Source organism: Balaenoptera borealis, assembly GCF_965194805.1.
Source record: "Balaenoptera borealis genome assembly, chromosome: 2".
NCBI classification, from domain to species: domain Eukaryota; kingdom Metazoa; phylum Chordata; class Mammalia; order Artiodactyla; family Balaenopteridae; genus Balaenoptera; species Balaenoptera borealis.
Genome location: NC_138867.1, coordinates 123997892 through 124014466, shown reverse-complemented (window position 1 = coordinate 124014466; position 16575 = coordinate 123997892). Strand labels below are relative to the sequence as shown.

Sequence of the window (16575 nt, the reverse complement as noted above, 5' to 3'; positions counted from 1 at the left end):
CTCTGCTGTCAGTTCTTTCCACAGCATTCCCTTCCTTTTATCTTTCATTCTTTATTCTTTCCTTGTTTGGTTTTATTTCATTTCCTATGGCAGCCCCTGTTATCCTGACCTTTCACCACACTTTCTAGGATGCCAACTACTGGGCAGATCGCACTATAATTCCAAAATTCACACTCATCAGCCTGGCATTCAAAAGTATCAGTTGGTCTGTCTTATGATTCATCAACATCGAGCATGTATTTTGTGCCAGATTCTGCACTAGACAGTAAGGATTCAAACGTAAGTAACTTTTGTTCACCGTTTCTGAGCACCTTACCATCTAGTGTGGTAGACTTGTAGGCTGATGATTGATGGGTTGATTGATAGATTCATTCGTTCATTCAGTAGACGTTTACTGCATGCCTTCTGTGTACTGGGCATTGTTCTCCTAGGGGTTACATCTTGAACAAGACAGACAAGGGCCCTAGCCTTACGGGATTTGAATTCTAGTGGGATTAGATGATCATGAAAGAGATTTAGATGAACAACCATGTACTGAGTGTTTACCAGAGGCTAGGTACTGTGGTAACCAGATCAGACATTATTTTGACAAATTCTTAGCACAAACCCATGTTACTATATTCTCCATTCAAAGATGAGGTAGTTGAAGGTTAGAGAATTTAAGTAATATGCCCAAGGTTTCACAGCTAGCTTGGACTCAACCCTAAAACCTTTTAAGAGTGTTGTTGCATAATTACAGGGCTATTTGTGAGATGTTTTATGTGCTGTTGTCTCTTCCGGGAAAGAGCAGAACTAAGGTGGGAGGGAGAGTATGTGTGAGCAGGTGGGGAGCTTGTGGGGGAGTGGAGACATTGGAAGGTGTAATAGTCTCATCCATTCTACTTTCTCACCCTTCAGGAAGGCAAACGCTTAACTGCACATGGACTGATGTTCCCACCCCCATGCCTTTTGTTAATCCCTCTGCTTGGACCTTCCCCTCACTCTGTGTGTCACACTCATAACCAGGCTTGGGTCTCATTCAAACCATTCACCTTCTAGCAGCTTCTGCAGGTCCTGCCTTCACGCAAGATCAGTCTCTGCTTCCCTTCTTCCATTGACCTTTTTTTTTTTTTTTTTAAGTGTGGTAATGTTTCTCAGAGGCTATGTTGTTTTTCAGTTATTTTGCATTCCTCTGATTCCTCCCAAGAGACCGATGATGCCCTCTTGAGTAGAAGCATCATGTCTTATATGCATCTCATTCCTCACAGCAGCAGTGCAGTCTTGTACACACAACGGGCACGGATACTGTTTCCGGTACTTATTCCAAAGCCGTGATCCAAAAGAAAGCTTGTTTTCAGTGGTGGGAGGAGAGGTCTTCCAATGCTTAATCTGGTCATCACAGTACCTAGCTTCTGGTAAACACTCAGTACACAGACAGTTGTTCTTCATCTAATTATGGCCAATCTTTTATCATTGTGATAACTAACTGAGCAACTCTCTTTTGTTAAGATCTCCCTATATATGTGTCTTTTGAGAACTGCTTTAGAACTTTGTAATTTTTTTTTTTTTTTTTTGGCTGTGCTGCACAGCTTGTGGGATCTTAGTTCCCCAACCAGGGATCGAACCCAGGCCCCTGGCAGTGGAAGCACAGAGTCCTAACCACTGGATGGCCAGGGAACTCCCCAAGAACTTTGTAATTTTTATAACGTCTAATATTACTCTCTTGTCCTCTGCTTGGACCTTCCCCTCACTCTGTATGTCACACTCGTAACCAGGCTTGGGTCTTATTCAAACCATTCACCTTCTAGCAGCTTCTGCAGGTCCTCCCTTCATGCAGACCTCTTCGGGGACTCATAGGTAAATCAGAGCTTCTTAAGGAAGCATCAGTTTGATAACAAAATAAAGATAGCATCTCGACCTAGCCACCTTTAGTTCCAACTTATTCTGCCTTCTCTTCAGGCAAGCTTTTCGTTTTCTGTAATAATCAGCTATTTTTCAGACACTTCTAGAGTGGGGAATTGGTGAAGTGTTTTGAATCTGAAAGACGTGACTCTGGGACTCCTCTGTGGGAACGTGTCTGGCCAGCACAGCCCTGGTATTAGCCTGGGAGGGCTCCCTTGTCTGTACATTGGCAAATAGAGAAAGATGGCCTGGTAACAGGGAGAAAAAATTCTCAGAGGGGAAGGACATAATAAAATCAAGCTGGTTTATGGTTTGTCAGTCCAAAAATCTTTTAAGTTAAGCTCTATCTATAAAGGTGGATCCACGTAATGTTTGTTCTGCATTTCAGCCATCACTGTGTGATAAGTGGTGTGAATTTAGCCCCTTTAAGCCTGATCTCTTGGGGGTTGAATTTTAAGCATTGAAACTATTCGAAAGGACTCTATCGACTGGGTTTTGATTTGGTCCTTCCTTACCAAAGAGACGGACTAAATAATGGCTTGGCCTCCCTGGTAGGTTTTTTGTTTTTTGTTTTTTGTTTTCAATTCATTTATAGGTCTCTCTCTGTTTGCCCCTGTTCTCCACCTTCTATTTCTAACTGTTCTACTTAAAAAGACTAAAGTGGTATGAGAGAGGGGGAAAAAAGGGAAAGAAAATCAACTGTCACAGTGTGAGCATAATTGATTCAATAAATAATGTCTTTCAATTCCCAAGGCAAACCCCAGCGTCTTCACTTACGTCAGTTAGCTCTCAGCTCAGTAAACGGTGGCGTTCTTAATTTAGACAGTTGGGGAGAGCTCACCTGTGCTCACTTCCTAAGGAAGGAGTCTGCTTTTCTGGTTTTAAAGACATACCGACTAGAATTACGGCCCACTGCAAAAAGAAGCTTGCAACCGAATTAACATGGCTATTTTTATTCTTCCTGAAAATAGAAGGAAGGCGTTTAATTATTGCTCAGGGGTTTGTTGAAACAGACAAAAAAAGTTGAGACAAGGGGAATGAAATCTGTTAGTCTGTAAGTTCCATGAACGCAGGGACTTAGGTTTGTTCACCACTTAATCTTCAGTGCACATAGCAGGTATGCAATAAATATTTGTTAACTGTTCTGTTGTTGAGTGAGAGAGAGCAGAAGTGAGCACAATTCAGATCTTAAGGTTAAGAATTAAGTTAAATTTCATTCCACTGGTTGTTTCATCCCCCAACCCCTCCTTTTCCCCCTAATTCTTAAAAGGTGAGTAGCTCTAAGAGTACAAGAGTATATACTGTATCTTCACAAATGATTAAGGACAATTATTCCCTCAATTCCCAGGCTTGCAGAGGTGGTATCAAGCTGCTTTTTACAAATTCTAGTATATGAACTAGTTGTGCTTCAGAACCACATGAGGAATATTTGCAGATTCCATACCCCAGCCCTCGAAGTTCTGATTGAATGGGTCTGGGTAGGGCTTGGGAATCTGTATTTGCTTTTGTGGGTTCCCCTAGTAATTCTGGCGTGCGCCTGTACTATCCAGTCAACCTCCCAGCCCCCTTAGCTCTCTGGTCTAAGTTACAACTTTGTAAAAGTGATGAGCCTAAGGTACCCGGCAGAATAGTTGGCAGGGCTGTGACCAGAACCCAGGTCTCTTGACTCTGACAACAGGGCTCCTGGTCCTACAGTCTCCTGTTTTGGCTCACCCCACAGTCCATGCTCCTTGGCATTGTCAAGATCCTTTAATTAATACTTCCTCCTCTCGGGCTTCCCTGGTGGCGCAGTGGTTGAGAATCTGCCTGCCAATGCAGGGGACACGGGTTCGAGCCCTGGTCTGGGAAGATCCCACGTGCTGCGGAGCAACTAGGCCCGTGAGCCACAATTACTGAGCCTGCGCGTCTGGAGCCTATGCTCCGCAACAAGAGAGGCCGCGATAGTGAGAGGCCCGCGCACCACGATGAAGAGTGGCCCCCACTTGCCGCAACTAGAGAAAGCCCTCGCACAGAAACGAAGACCCAACACAGCCATAAATAAATAAATAATTAAAAAAAAATACTTCCTCCTCTCAAGCTAGTGGCAGTATTTGTGGTGATAGCCAGCTAGAATCTGAAGGACCTTCGGAAACCTCAAGGAAACGTTAGACTTTGTTCAGTGTACTTTAGTACTCAGTATATTTTATTGTCTTCTCTAGAGGTGCATCCCCCTCCCGTGGCTCAGAACAAACCCCAGGTAAGAAGTCCCTGCCTTTCTGTTGTAGGCCCACTCAGTGTCTCCCAGCCCTGCCTGACCATGGGGAGCAGCTGGTACTTGTTAAAGGTACAGCTCTCTGGGGCCTGCTTAAGTCCTATGAAATCAAAGCCTTCCTGTGTGGGGCCTGGGGACCTGCAGTTTAAGTTAGCGTTGATCATTATTACTCCCTCTCATCCACACTCCTGTCCCTGAGAGCATCGTGCCCCATTCCCCACAACCCAGCTTCGAGTTCCTTAACACCCCAGTTCATAATTACATCACAATCCTGCCTTTCCGTCTGAAGGTTCAGCCTCCGGTACAGAACTTGTCCTTGAAGGAGGAAAGAGGGAGTATCTGCTTTCCTCTTTCTTCCGGGGTAGAATTTGACCGGCCGGGGTGGGTGGGCAGTCAGCTTGATGCGTACAGTCATGGAGTGAGCCTTGCAAGGTTAAGGGGTGCCCCTGAAACCAGAATTCAGTGTCTGTTCTTTTCCTGGCTTTATTACTTAATAGCTGTATAACGTTGGGAAAATTACTTAACTCTTTGAATTTCTGTTTTTCTCATCAGTAAAATGGGGGTAAGAATAGTACTTGTTCATAGATTTTGTGTGTATTAAACAAGGTGTCCTAGTCGGCTCTCGGACACAGACTCAGATGGACATTTTTATGCGGAGGGTCACTGGAGAGGGCTCTCGGAAACAACTCTTGCAAGGGAGCGAGGCAAGCAGGATTAGGCAGAAGGTGACGTTGAAGTGCGATGCAGTTGTGATGTAGGTCCCAGCTGATCCCGTGGGGAGCTGTGGCGATGGGATGCCGTTCAGAGTTGTCCTGAATTGTGGGCGGGGGCTGGGCCTTTCTGCGGTATACCCACCAGCCATGAGATGTGGGCCACCCCTGCAGAGGGGCATGACCTCAGGGAATGCATTTCCCTTTGGCTGCGTGCCAGCCTATGGTGCTGGCAGAAGGGGAAGGAGTGCCGGAGTCCTGGGGGGATCTCCGTGGTGCACCCTGCACCCACTACCTCAGATAATGCACACACAGACCTTAGCAGTGATTCTAGCACGTTTGTAAGTGTTCAGTGAACACAGGCATACCTCGTTTTATCATGCTTTGCTTTATCACACTTCGCAGATATTGCACTTTTTACAAGCTCAAGGTTTGCGGCTACCCTGCATCAAGCAAGTCTTTTGGCATTATTTTTCCAGCATCGTCTGCTCCCTTTGTGTCTCTGTGTCACATTTTAGTAATTTCAATCCTTTTCGTTATCATTATACTTGTTATGGTGATCTGTGATTTTTAATGTCACTATTGTAGTATTAACTATTACCATGATTATTCCAGCTCTAGCAGTGCCGCTTAGTAACTGGGCCACTTTCAGGAAGTTCTTAATATCACTTGGATGGCTTTCTTATATTTAAAATGGAAGATTCACAGTTCTGCTCTGCCTGCTTCCCTGAGTAGTTCTGAGCACATGTGAAGATAATGTATGTGAAATTGCTGAGTAGAATATTATAAAAATGTAAAGTATGACGACGAGCCTTTTCTGAAAAGAGTATATGGCCATGGCTTGGATTCCTTGAAGGGAAAGGTTGTGATAAATGTAAAAGTGCTTGTCCGTGAAATGTGGCATTTTGATTTTTCTTTCTTCTCTCCATAGGGAATTAGAATAATGGAGATGCTGTTAAAGGAACAGTGTGGTGCCCCCTTAGCTGAATAAAGAGTCATCAGTGAGTACCCAAAGCAAAATCAGAATTATTTACTCCAACCATGTCTTCATGCTTATAAGCCTGAGTATTATGTATCAGCCTCCCTGGGCTATTCATGCTGTACGTTTCCCAGTTATATGCATGGGATACTGCCTCACAGGTTTTTTGTTATCTGTTCTGTACCTTTATTTACTTGGTTCTTTGATTTTCAAAGCAGTTTTGTACTACGTTCTGGGTTACAACTGCACTCAAATTGTTTAAACTGTTTAACACAATCCACCATGATTAGCACCCTCAAGGTGGCATAGGTTTGTAGAGACTGCAGTTCAGAATTAACTGAAGCTTAATTTTATTGTCCTGAGAACAGTGAAAGGAGGGGTTTAAAATTGTATTTGGAGCAGCTTTAAACTGCTTCAACTGTTTAAAAGAAAACAAGAAAGGGGCATGTTGATTGGCCAGTGAAATACAGACATTTTACCAGTCATGTATACTCCTCCCGATTTGGGGGCGGGGGTGCTGCCTGAAATGCCATTGAGAAGGATTCCAAGGCCTTGAGAATAACTCTCCGGCTCTGGGTAAGAGTGCTATGATTGATTAGCAATGTCTGCCTTGGGCACAGGATGAAGAATATAGCACTTGTGCTGGAGCACATGCCACTTTTAGGGCAATTGATGTAGGGTTAACAGATAAGCAGGGGGATTTTGGAATTACTTCCTTTTTTTATTCCTTAAGTTTTCATTGTCTGCCTCAAGGACAATGGTCTTCATGGTGGAAAGGGCAGAACAAAATTATCTGAGAGACTCAAAGCCTAAAATAAATTTGTATAGTGGATTTGCATCGTACAAGATTTATTGGACTTTGATTTTTAACGTCTGAGAGAAGGTAAAACCTTTGAGTAGAGCACACATTGTTATGGGTAGTTCAAAATTACCTCAAATTTCCTTATGTTGGCTTAAAACTAGAGTATACATGGTTTTGTATAAGCAACTTGGTCTCTAATTTTGATATACAATAAAGTTTGAGAACAGTTAACCAAAGAGGAAGCAAAAGGAATATTTGTGTACGAGAACCTCAGCATTCAAAGCATGCTGGCCAGGCCTGTGAACGAGAATTGGAGAATTATAAAGGTTTCTGCTTGTTTGCAGGTTTGACTCCATTCTGATTAATATCAAGCCTCTGTATACATAACACATACTAATACATTTATTTATTATTGGAATGGCTAAGCAAGATAATTTCATTTAGCACAAGCCCGGAACATGGCAGGTGCTCAAAAAATGTTGGCATGGAATCTAAATGTGGCGTGCTCCCACATCTCTGTACGTGGAAAAGCTGTGGAGAAGAACTTGGCCATATCCCCCTGTTTTTCCAGACTGGCCTCCTGTGAGGCTCACCAAGCACCACTAGTACTTGTGCACTTGAGCACAGAGCCCATCTTATCCTGCAAGGTGGGATCTAAAGTCAGCTCCAAGTTAAAAGAGAGGACGAGGAAACTCCACTTACAAGTGTACATTGGTTTTCAGACTTTAAATTAGTGATTTGGAAACTTTAGTGAGTATCAGAATCATCTGGAGAATTTGGTAAACACAGCTTGGTGAGTCCCACTCTCAGAATTTCTGATTCATTAGGTCTGCAGGGAGGGGAGCCTGAGAATTTGTGCTTCTAGCCAGTTCCCAGGTGACATTGGTGAGGCTGATCCATGGACCACACTTTGAGAACGATTGCTTTAAATAAGTTCTCATCTCTGAGTTTGAGATAGATGAAATGCAAGCCCCGCGAAAGCTAATAGCTGGGGTTTTGAAACTGTTGTCACGTATTCCATTGACTTTAGATTAATCAGAGGAGGAATGACTTTCTTTGTGGGGCCTTTCCCTGATTTTAGCATCTCAGCTTCTGCTTGTTTGCCCTTTTTTCTTTTTTTTTTTTTCTTCTTTTCTTCCCCCTGCTTGAATGTTGACAGGCTCCACAGTGGAGCAAAGATGACTGAAAAGAAAAGAGTTGAGATTCAACAACAACTCGTATTTGAAATTATCAACTTGTGTTTGTGATTTAAAGTGTTGCTAATGGGAAAGAGGAAACTAAACAAGTATTATCTCCTGTCTTAAATGACTCATGTTTTTGTTTTTTTGTTTTGCTTTTACTGTGGTGGAGAGCTAAGTCATGAACTCAGGGCTTTGTATTTCCTTTTTTTTTTTTTTTTTTTAATTTATTGTATTTTATTTATTTTTGGCTGTGTTGGGTCTTCGGTGCTGCGCACGGGCCTTCTCTAGTTGAGGCGAGTGGGCTCTACTTTGGTTGCAGTGCCGGGCTTCTCATTGCTGTCACTTCTCTTGTTGTGGAGCACGGGCTCTAGGTGCACGGACTTCCATAGTTGAGGCACATAGGCTCAGTAGTTGTGGCACATGGGCTTAGTTGCTCCGCGGCATGTGGGATCTTCCCGGACCAGGTATGGAACCTGTGTCCCCTGCATTGGCAGGCGGATTCTTAACCACTGTGCCACCAGGGAAGTCCCTGTATTGTTTCTAAAAAGCAACCAATTCCTCCTCTCTGAAGTGAAGTAGTTGAGGTCTGGATAACTACGAGTTTAGTGCAGGACAGGTGCATTTAATGCATTTAATGCAATGGAGTTCCCGAAGGATTTACATAGTTGGAACTGTCATAATTTATGACCAGTTTTCTCGGGAGCAAATATGAAGTAAGAGGTGTATACTCTTACCACTTGGATCTACAATTACTGCAAATTAGGGGCTATTGCTGAGACTTTAAGCTTTTTTCAAAATCAGCTTCATTTAAGTATCTGTGTACAGTTAAAACGACTAATTTCAATGTAGGATTTGGTAAGTTTTGACACATATGTACAGTTATGTAAGCATCACAAAAAACATGATATGGAACATTTTGAGGCATTGCTGTTGCTGCAGTGCTGTTGCCAGCTTATTACTTTTAGCTCATTTTCTTGACTGATTTTACAAAGTTTGGCAAGTTTGAAATACCCTTGTTTTAATGGAACTTTTTATTTTCTCAAAATTACATCTACTGGAAGTGGGAGAATGTTTGTAGATGGGGGAACTACCTTTTATGAGCCGTAAAATGCTACATTAAAAGAAAAGGCTGGGGTGAGGATTAGCTCCATAGCTGTAGAGCAGAGGTCAGCCAACTGTAACCTGGGGGCCAAATCTAGCCTGTGGCCTCCTTTTGTAAATAAAGTTTTATTAGAACACAGCTATGTTCCTGGCTATGTTCCAGCTACAACAGAAAAGTGAAGAACTGTGAAAGAGATCTTACAGCCTGCAAAGCCTAAAATATTTACTATCTGGTCCTTTAAGAAAAAGTTGTCTCTCCCTGGGATTAGAGTTTGCCTAAATTAACATCAGGTGGCTTCGTGGTGGTGGTTTGGCCTTTTTTTAGTGTAGCATTTGATCACATCATACCTCTATTCCAAAGTTAATAGTGCAAGAGTTTATTTTCACTGCATTAGCGCCAACATAACCACTTGGATGCTATTATTTTAAGGCATAAAAAAGCATTAAAATGATCACAACAAGGAAGTTAAGATACCAGCAATAGTGATCATTAAAACTGCGTCATAAAGTTCCAATGCATGTGCATGAATGGGGTAGGAATATAGGCATTTTGTTTAGCAGATAAGATAGCACTGGGATGTGGCAATAGTGTAGGTGCCGTGTACAGTGTACTCAAATTTTGAGCTTTGGAATTTTGTAGTTCTTAATGTTTTAAAAAAACATTCCATGGGGTCTGCACAAGTGTGCCTAAGGAGACATTATTTAATATTTTTATATTCTACCACATTTCAAATTTGCATAATTTAAAGTCACATAGAACGTGACCACATTGTGTAGGGTACCTCACACTAAAGTTGCTCCCTAGATCTCTCTGGCCTGTATATCTAAGTGGGCGTTTGATAGTTAAAACGCTTAGAAAGTGATTTTGTCCTGAGCCAGAATGGAGGTGCATAAATCTCACTAATCAGTGGGCTTGGGGTGTTGCTGCTGACACATCCATCTGATAGATTTTTGATTTCCTGTCATTTTTGAAGAAAACAAATAGCCCCGACACCTGTTTGTTCTTGCTGCTGGCAGTTGGGAGACCGGGCTCGGTGAGGTTTGAAAACACAGTAGAGTTCTTTCACATCGGAATGATTAAGACCTCAGTTTTAGCTAATCTCAACTCCGCTTTGAACCAGCTGCTCTGGGCAGTTGGTAGTTTATTAATAAAATGAGGTACTTGCTTTGTTTGAAGATCATTAGGAGGCGGAAATGCAATTCCTTCAAGAATTATCCGTAGTGATAGAATTCAAGTGACTCTTAAGAGTTGCTTCAGAAAAGAGGACAAATGAGTATTGATTGTTGAGACATGTTTACTAGGTGATAAAGCCTGTTTGCTTTCTCTTGCAGGGAAGCTGTGTTGTGTCTACTTTTGCTCGAGAATCTTTTCTCGGACACAACACATCCAAAGACACAGTTTTCGAAATACAGGTATAAGAATGCGGTGTTGGCAGCTTACAGAAGAGGAAACCTTTCTGCCGGGATATGACATGATACACTCCCCCTGGGAGCCGACCTCAAATAGCGGCTCTCGTGGAGCTGAGACCTTCTGGCTGATTCTTATGGCATAATCTCTACGATTTTACAAATAAAGGAAAAATCCCATAGAAGGTGATGTCTGCCCTTCTTCAGGATGTCCTGCTGATTGCCTGGTGGCAGTGTTGGGGCAGCCGAGGATGGGCCAGAGGCATGGAAAATGCTGCTTTTGCCTGTTTGTTCTCTACATCATTGCTCATAGGATTCATGAGAGGATTCTGGGACGAATAAAGGACTTAAACCTGATACCTGATTCTTAGGTGGCCTGGAACAGACAGGAATATACCGTACCTGTGTTGAAGTTAAGCCATATTCACAGTAATGTTGAAGATTCTCAGAAATCAGGAGCATTTGATTTCTACCCATCAGTACTACATAACTGCCATCAGCTAGCTTGTATAATATAACACATGAACTGTGATTGGTCCTTAAAAGAACCTGGGGGGTGGGGAGACAGGCTATCATCTTGGCTCCTTCTAGCTCATTCTGGGATGTGGAGCAGATTATGTGACCTGTCTGTTTTTCATTGGGCAAATGGGGATAATTGGGCACAGATCTTTCTACTTGTGATGATTAAACAAGGTTGTTTGGTATGAAAAGCACAGGTTTGGGAGTCAGATGGACTCCGGTTTGAATCTGAGCAGGACCACACAGCAGCTCGGTGATTATGTATGTAATTTAAAATCTTTCTTAAAGATCTTTCCTAGATTCATTTTTTAGTTTTGTAAAATGGGATTATAGTGTTAACCTTATAAGGCTGTTGGAACAATTGGAGATCGTGTGATAAAGTGCCTAGCATGCTATCTGGTACACAGAAGTAAATAGAAGCTATTATTAGTACATGAAACCATTTTGGAAATATACTTTTCTAACCTAAGGTAATGTAGTATTGTTTGAAAATTAGGTGACGGTAGTTCGCATTCCCCATGATCCGAAGCCAAAATGTAAATGCACACTACCTAAATGAAAGCTTGAAGAGGGGCAATAATTTGGAATTCATTGTCTTAAGATAAAACAAGTTGGGCCATTACTGGAAAGTCTTGGGGAAATTATTATTTTTTTTTAATATTTGAAAAATTTTCCATTTAGTGAATTGATGAATTTCAAAGCAATTGTTTTTTTTAAATTTCTTTTTCTTTTTTTTAATTTTAATACAAGCCTGCCACTGTGAGCTCCTCTTACTGCATTTGAGCTGTTTGTACTGCCTGAGTTTTGTGTCTTAGGATAATTTCCCTTCATTTCCTTAGTGTTTCATTCTTCAGCTGTGTTGGAGGGAAAATGAGTGGTAGAAACCAGAACACACTTTGACCTTTTTCCAGTTTGTAAATGGCTGTTGGTAGGCTTTTGGAATAAGAGCGCATTTAGACAAAAGGTGATGTGAATTATCACAGAGGTGAGAGGCGAGAAATCTGTACTTGGAGGTTGACGTTAGAATAAATGTAATTCTGGGAGTTCCCTGGTGGCCTGAGGGTTAGGGCTCCGAGCTTTCACTGCCAGGGTCCGGGTGCAATCTCTGGTCGGGGAACTGAGATCCCGCAAGTCTCCTGGCACAGCCAAAAAAAAAAAAAGAAAGAATAAATGTAACCCTTCATACTCAACAACTTGCATTCTGTGAAAGCAGGAGTTCTCAACCTTGACTGTCCATTAGAACCACCTGGGAGCTTTCTGCGCTCCTGCTGCCTACGTTACATCTCCGACCAATAAGTCAGAATCTCTGGGGGTGGAACCCAGTCAGCAGTATTTTTTAAAGCTCTGTAGGTGATTCCAATGGCCAGTGAACACTACAATTCTGGGTGATTTGCAGATATTATCTGATTCCTTTCTTCACACCTCCGAGGTAGGAAAGTATCTTTGTAGTAAGAATTATTGTTAGAGTGAAGCAGAGAGAGGCTGATTTTTTGCCTTAATTCCTTGAAGCTGGCATGGCCAATGCAAACGCCTGCAGGGGTCTGGCAGGTGATCTGATGCATGCAGCAGGCTGGCGGCCACTGGGGAGACCCCAGGAGTACGTGGCTGTGGTGAAAGGTGGGCAGCTGCTGCCCGGCTCCAGCACGGTGTTGCCAAGTGTCTGGTTTTTCTAGTTCTTCCGATTTCCAATTTTCCAGGAAAAGATAGTATTAAAAAAAAAAAGAAAGAAATCACCCAATTTTTATGTGTTGGCAACGAATTCAGGATTGTTTAAAACATTGTGCCGGCCAAACAAAACATGTTTGCCAGTAGTTTCCAGCCTTTGCTTCAAGAGTGTTAAGGACCAGCTTAAACATCTCAGCCAACTTTTAAGAGATTTGCGTTTCCCTATTCTGGTTGTAAGCTGCTTTCTGCCTCTCCTCCAAGACTGCTTTTACATGTGTTTTCCTCCCCATTCCCAGGCAATCCTCTGAACTTGCATCAGACACTTATCCTCAGTTTTGTTTTTTTTTTTCCCCTGCGGGCATCCATTACTTCAGGTTTCACATATATGGCTTAGAAATCGTATGCTCCTTTTAAAATTAGTTAGGGCTTGTTAAACTTTTTTATTGTGTGTCAGAATCTTCTTCCTGTGATAAAACATTTAGAAGTCCACATGTAATTTGATTATCTATAAAATGTCAAAACCGGGAGTATAGCCTTAACTTGGGTACATTAGGAACAAGGGTGGGAAGGGTTAATTCACAGACCTGGCCAGTCTCCTCCTGACTGGGTTGCTGAATCTACACACGAAGGTGCGGATGTATTACAGTGATTCCCAGGCTTCTACTTGTACCAGAAATCCTTGGGTAGGTGGGCTCAACTGCAGGTTCCCAGGGCCTCCCCCAGAGATTCTGATTCATGGAATTTCATTTGGGACTCGGGGATCTGCATTTTAAAACGAGTTCACCAGGAGTCTTGGTTGTGCTGTTTCGCAGACCAGATTTTGAGAAACAGTGATTTAGGGGAGGTGTTGGTGCCCTCTGTGTCTTCTATCACTTAAGAAGGGTCTATAGTCAGTTGGGCCCACGGATCAATACAGCTGATCACTCAGGACACAATATAAAGTTCTCATGCACAGAGAAGCTGACTGAGGCTATCCCTACGTGATTGAGGTGCTTTTACCATGAACGGGCTTTTATGGTTTCAATCGTGGGGATAAAAAAAGGTGCTATATTCTTTTGATATAAATTGCTTTGTGTATTTTATAAGCAGTACCTGTGTAGTAATATCCCATTTATCAGACATCGTGGGTGCATGGTATAGCTGACTCAAGGTTATTCTTTTAAGTCTCACATCTTTTTTGCTCTATTTCTGCCATTTACACAGAACTCTTTTTTTTTCACATCTTCATTGGAATATAAATGCTTTACAATGTTGTGTTAGTTTCTGCTGTACAACAAAGTGAATCAGTTATATGTATACATATATCCCCATATCGCCTCCCTCTTGAGCCTCCTCCTAATTTAGTATACATTTCCCTGCTTTTGCAAACAGAATCTACTGAAGATAATGAAATCATTTCAGAGTCATCATTTATGTTTTGAATTCTTTCAGGTCCTATTTAGGTTTGTTAAAGCCCCTCCACTGAATGGCTCTGCTCTTTGAGTTTTGCCATGGTTTTCATAGTTTCTTCTTTTCTGTCACTGTTCCCTGTCGTTTCTCTCCTCCTTAACTCTGCCTGTCTCTAGGAACTTTGCTCTCCTTTACTATATGGAGTTGGGAATTGCTGTAATTGCATACTGTGTCAAGTAACAGTAAACAGGAGCTGAGTGAGTCTTTGGGAGGCTTTTTTTAGCAGTGAAATGGATGAACGTTGCTGCATTGACTTGGTGACATTATTTTAGTGGCTCTGCTACTTCCTCTAACTTACTTCCTCATCCTCGACTGCAGTTGTCAGATCTGTGACCTCAAGATAACTGAGATATTGCTACAAATGATTTACTTAGATCTGTAAGCTGTTGTCTCCCCAGCTGTGTTAGTGTTTTTATATGTCCAGTTCTATAATGTGAAACGTAAGTAGATTACAAGTGAACATTTCTGTGCCAAGTTTCTGTGCAGGATAAAGTGTTTTTGATTCAGTGTTATTGTGATTTAGAGCTATAAATTAGTTGCATACCTGTGAAATTCAATCCTGCCGTCATTCTGAAATAAAGGTGTCACAACTAATATTTATGTGTGAATTTTAATTTCTTGAGGGTATCGTATCACCTGGCAGAGCTTGTGTTTATCATTTGTAGTAGTGATTTTAGTCCTTTCAGCAGCCCCAGATAAGAGTGTTATACCAGCCAGATGATGTTAGCTCCCCGCTTCCCCCAAGTTGAGCCATTAACGTTTCTCCCAGAAATAAGCAGAAGCTGCTCTTACTGGGTGACAGAATGGGCCATGTGCTAATGGAGCAAAGGACCAGGATATGCAGAGCAAGAAGAAATGAAGCACAAACAGTGGCATGAAGTCATGGGGTCCCAAAGGGGGAGGGAGAGAGAGCAACTGCTTGTTGACCTGCTTGTGAGGCTCAGCTATACCTTCTGTACTTTGTTTCCATGAGATTTGCCTTTATCCTTTTATTTGTCTGCCTTTTACTTGAATGTATGCGAGTGGATTTCTGTGCCTGGTTTCCAAAGTGCCTTGTCCAAGCCCTATTGATGCCTTTCTTTTGTTAGAGCCTGAGGACCTTTAGGGGTAGAGTCCTTGGTTCATCCAGCACTTACTGAGCACCTACTGCATGCAAGAGAAAGGCAGGATTTGTCTTCTCTTTTGACTTGATCCAGCGGGTTTCCAAGAGGCTTGCACCTTCATTGTACTGACAGAGGGCAATAATGGGCACCAATTGATGGTAAGACCAGACACATTTAGCTCTTGGGTAAATCACACCATGATTGCTTAAAGGGTGCAGAAAATAGCACAGGAGGCATAGCATAATGGAGAGCTTAGCACGAAATGTATAGCTTGATGGCCCCAGAGCCTCACCAGCAGATTGCATGGTTGTGTGATCATGTCTGAATTAGTGGGGGGCACCTCATACCTTTTTGGAAGATAACAGGTTCTCTCCAGCCTCAGCCTTATATACGGAAAGGTGGAGCTGCCCTGCATGAGACCACCTTCTCGTCTGAGCCACGTAGGGGCTGCACAGTACACAATGATTGCAGGGTGCAGGATTTTCTGGCATAAAAGTCTTTTACTTTCAAACTGTTCTATTACAGCCTGATCTGAGGACGTCCCTGAATTCAGGGCTGCAGTATCAGCGTCTTGTTTCCCTGATGTCTGGGTGGTCATGCTAACTAGGTCTAGCTAATCCTGCAAACGCCGGAACCTTACCATGAGGCTTGGAGAGACTGAGGCGGATAGAGGGGTAAAGTCCTAAGAATAACAAACCCAGTGTGGTGAGGGCTCAGAATAAAAATTAACTTACAGAAACAATTGACGGAAATTTAAAATGCAGTATTTAGTTTTTAACACGCAGTATTTCTTACATTCCTCGACTGCCAATTGGAACCCCCTGAGGAGCTTCAGAAATATTGATGCTTGGATCCCACCCCCCGAGATTCTAGGCTGCAGACCCTGCATCAGGAATGCATCAAGCTCCCCAGGTGATCCTGATGCCATGGGCAGCAATTCTGTCAACTTCAGAAGTAATGTCTGGGGGGCTTCCCTGGGGGGCTTCCCTGGTGGCGCAGTGGTTGAGAATCTGCCTGCTAATGCAGGGGACACGGGTTCGAGCCCTGGTCTGGGAGGATCCCACATGCCGCGGAGCAACTGGGCCCGTGAGCCACAATTACTGAGCCTGCGCGTCTGGAGCCTGTGCCCCGCAACGGGAGGGGCCGCGATAGTGAGAGGCCCGCGCACCGCGATGAAGAGTGGCCCCCGCTTGCCGCAACTAGAGAAAGCCCTCGCACAGAAACGAAGACCCAACACAGCCAAAAATAAATAAATAAAGTAGCTATTAGTTAAAAAAAAAAAAAAAAAAAAAAAAGAAGTAATGTCTGTTCTCCCAAAAGGGGTTATCCTTAAGCTAGCTGGCAGAAGGAGTTTGCAGTACGAGAACTCTTTTTTTCTAATGTTTTGCCTCTAGTCCTTAAGAAAAATATAATTCACTGTTTAAGAGAAAGGTGCTCCAGTGTCTCTGAAATGCTAATAGAAGAAAAGAGAGCCTAAAAATATTTCACCATGCTCAGCCTGCTTTGTTATGATCAAAAGTTTGGGTT

At 42.7% G+C, this 16575-nt stretch overlaps 1 protein-coding gene across 6 annotated transcripts in view; it reads left to right on the top strand.

Moving 5' to 3' along the window:
* The window catches only part of PRELID2 (PRELI domain containing 2), a 79498-nt gene extending 63200 nt beyond the window's left edge, over positions 1-16298 (top strand). For all 6 annotated transcript variants that reach the window (XM_082382789.1, XM_082382790.1, XM_082382791.1 and 3 more), the window contains 2 exons: positions 5774-5843; positions 10238-16298. In XM_082382789.1, coding sequence (XP_082238915.1) covers positions 5774-5833 — 60 coding nt within the window. In that variant the 3' untranslated portion in view covers positions 5834-5843; positions 10238-16298. The remainder of the gene's footprint in view (positions 1-5773; positions 5844-10237) is intronic.
* Positions 16299-16575: the final 277 nt, after the last annotated feature.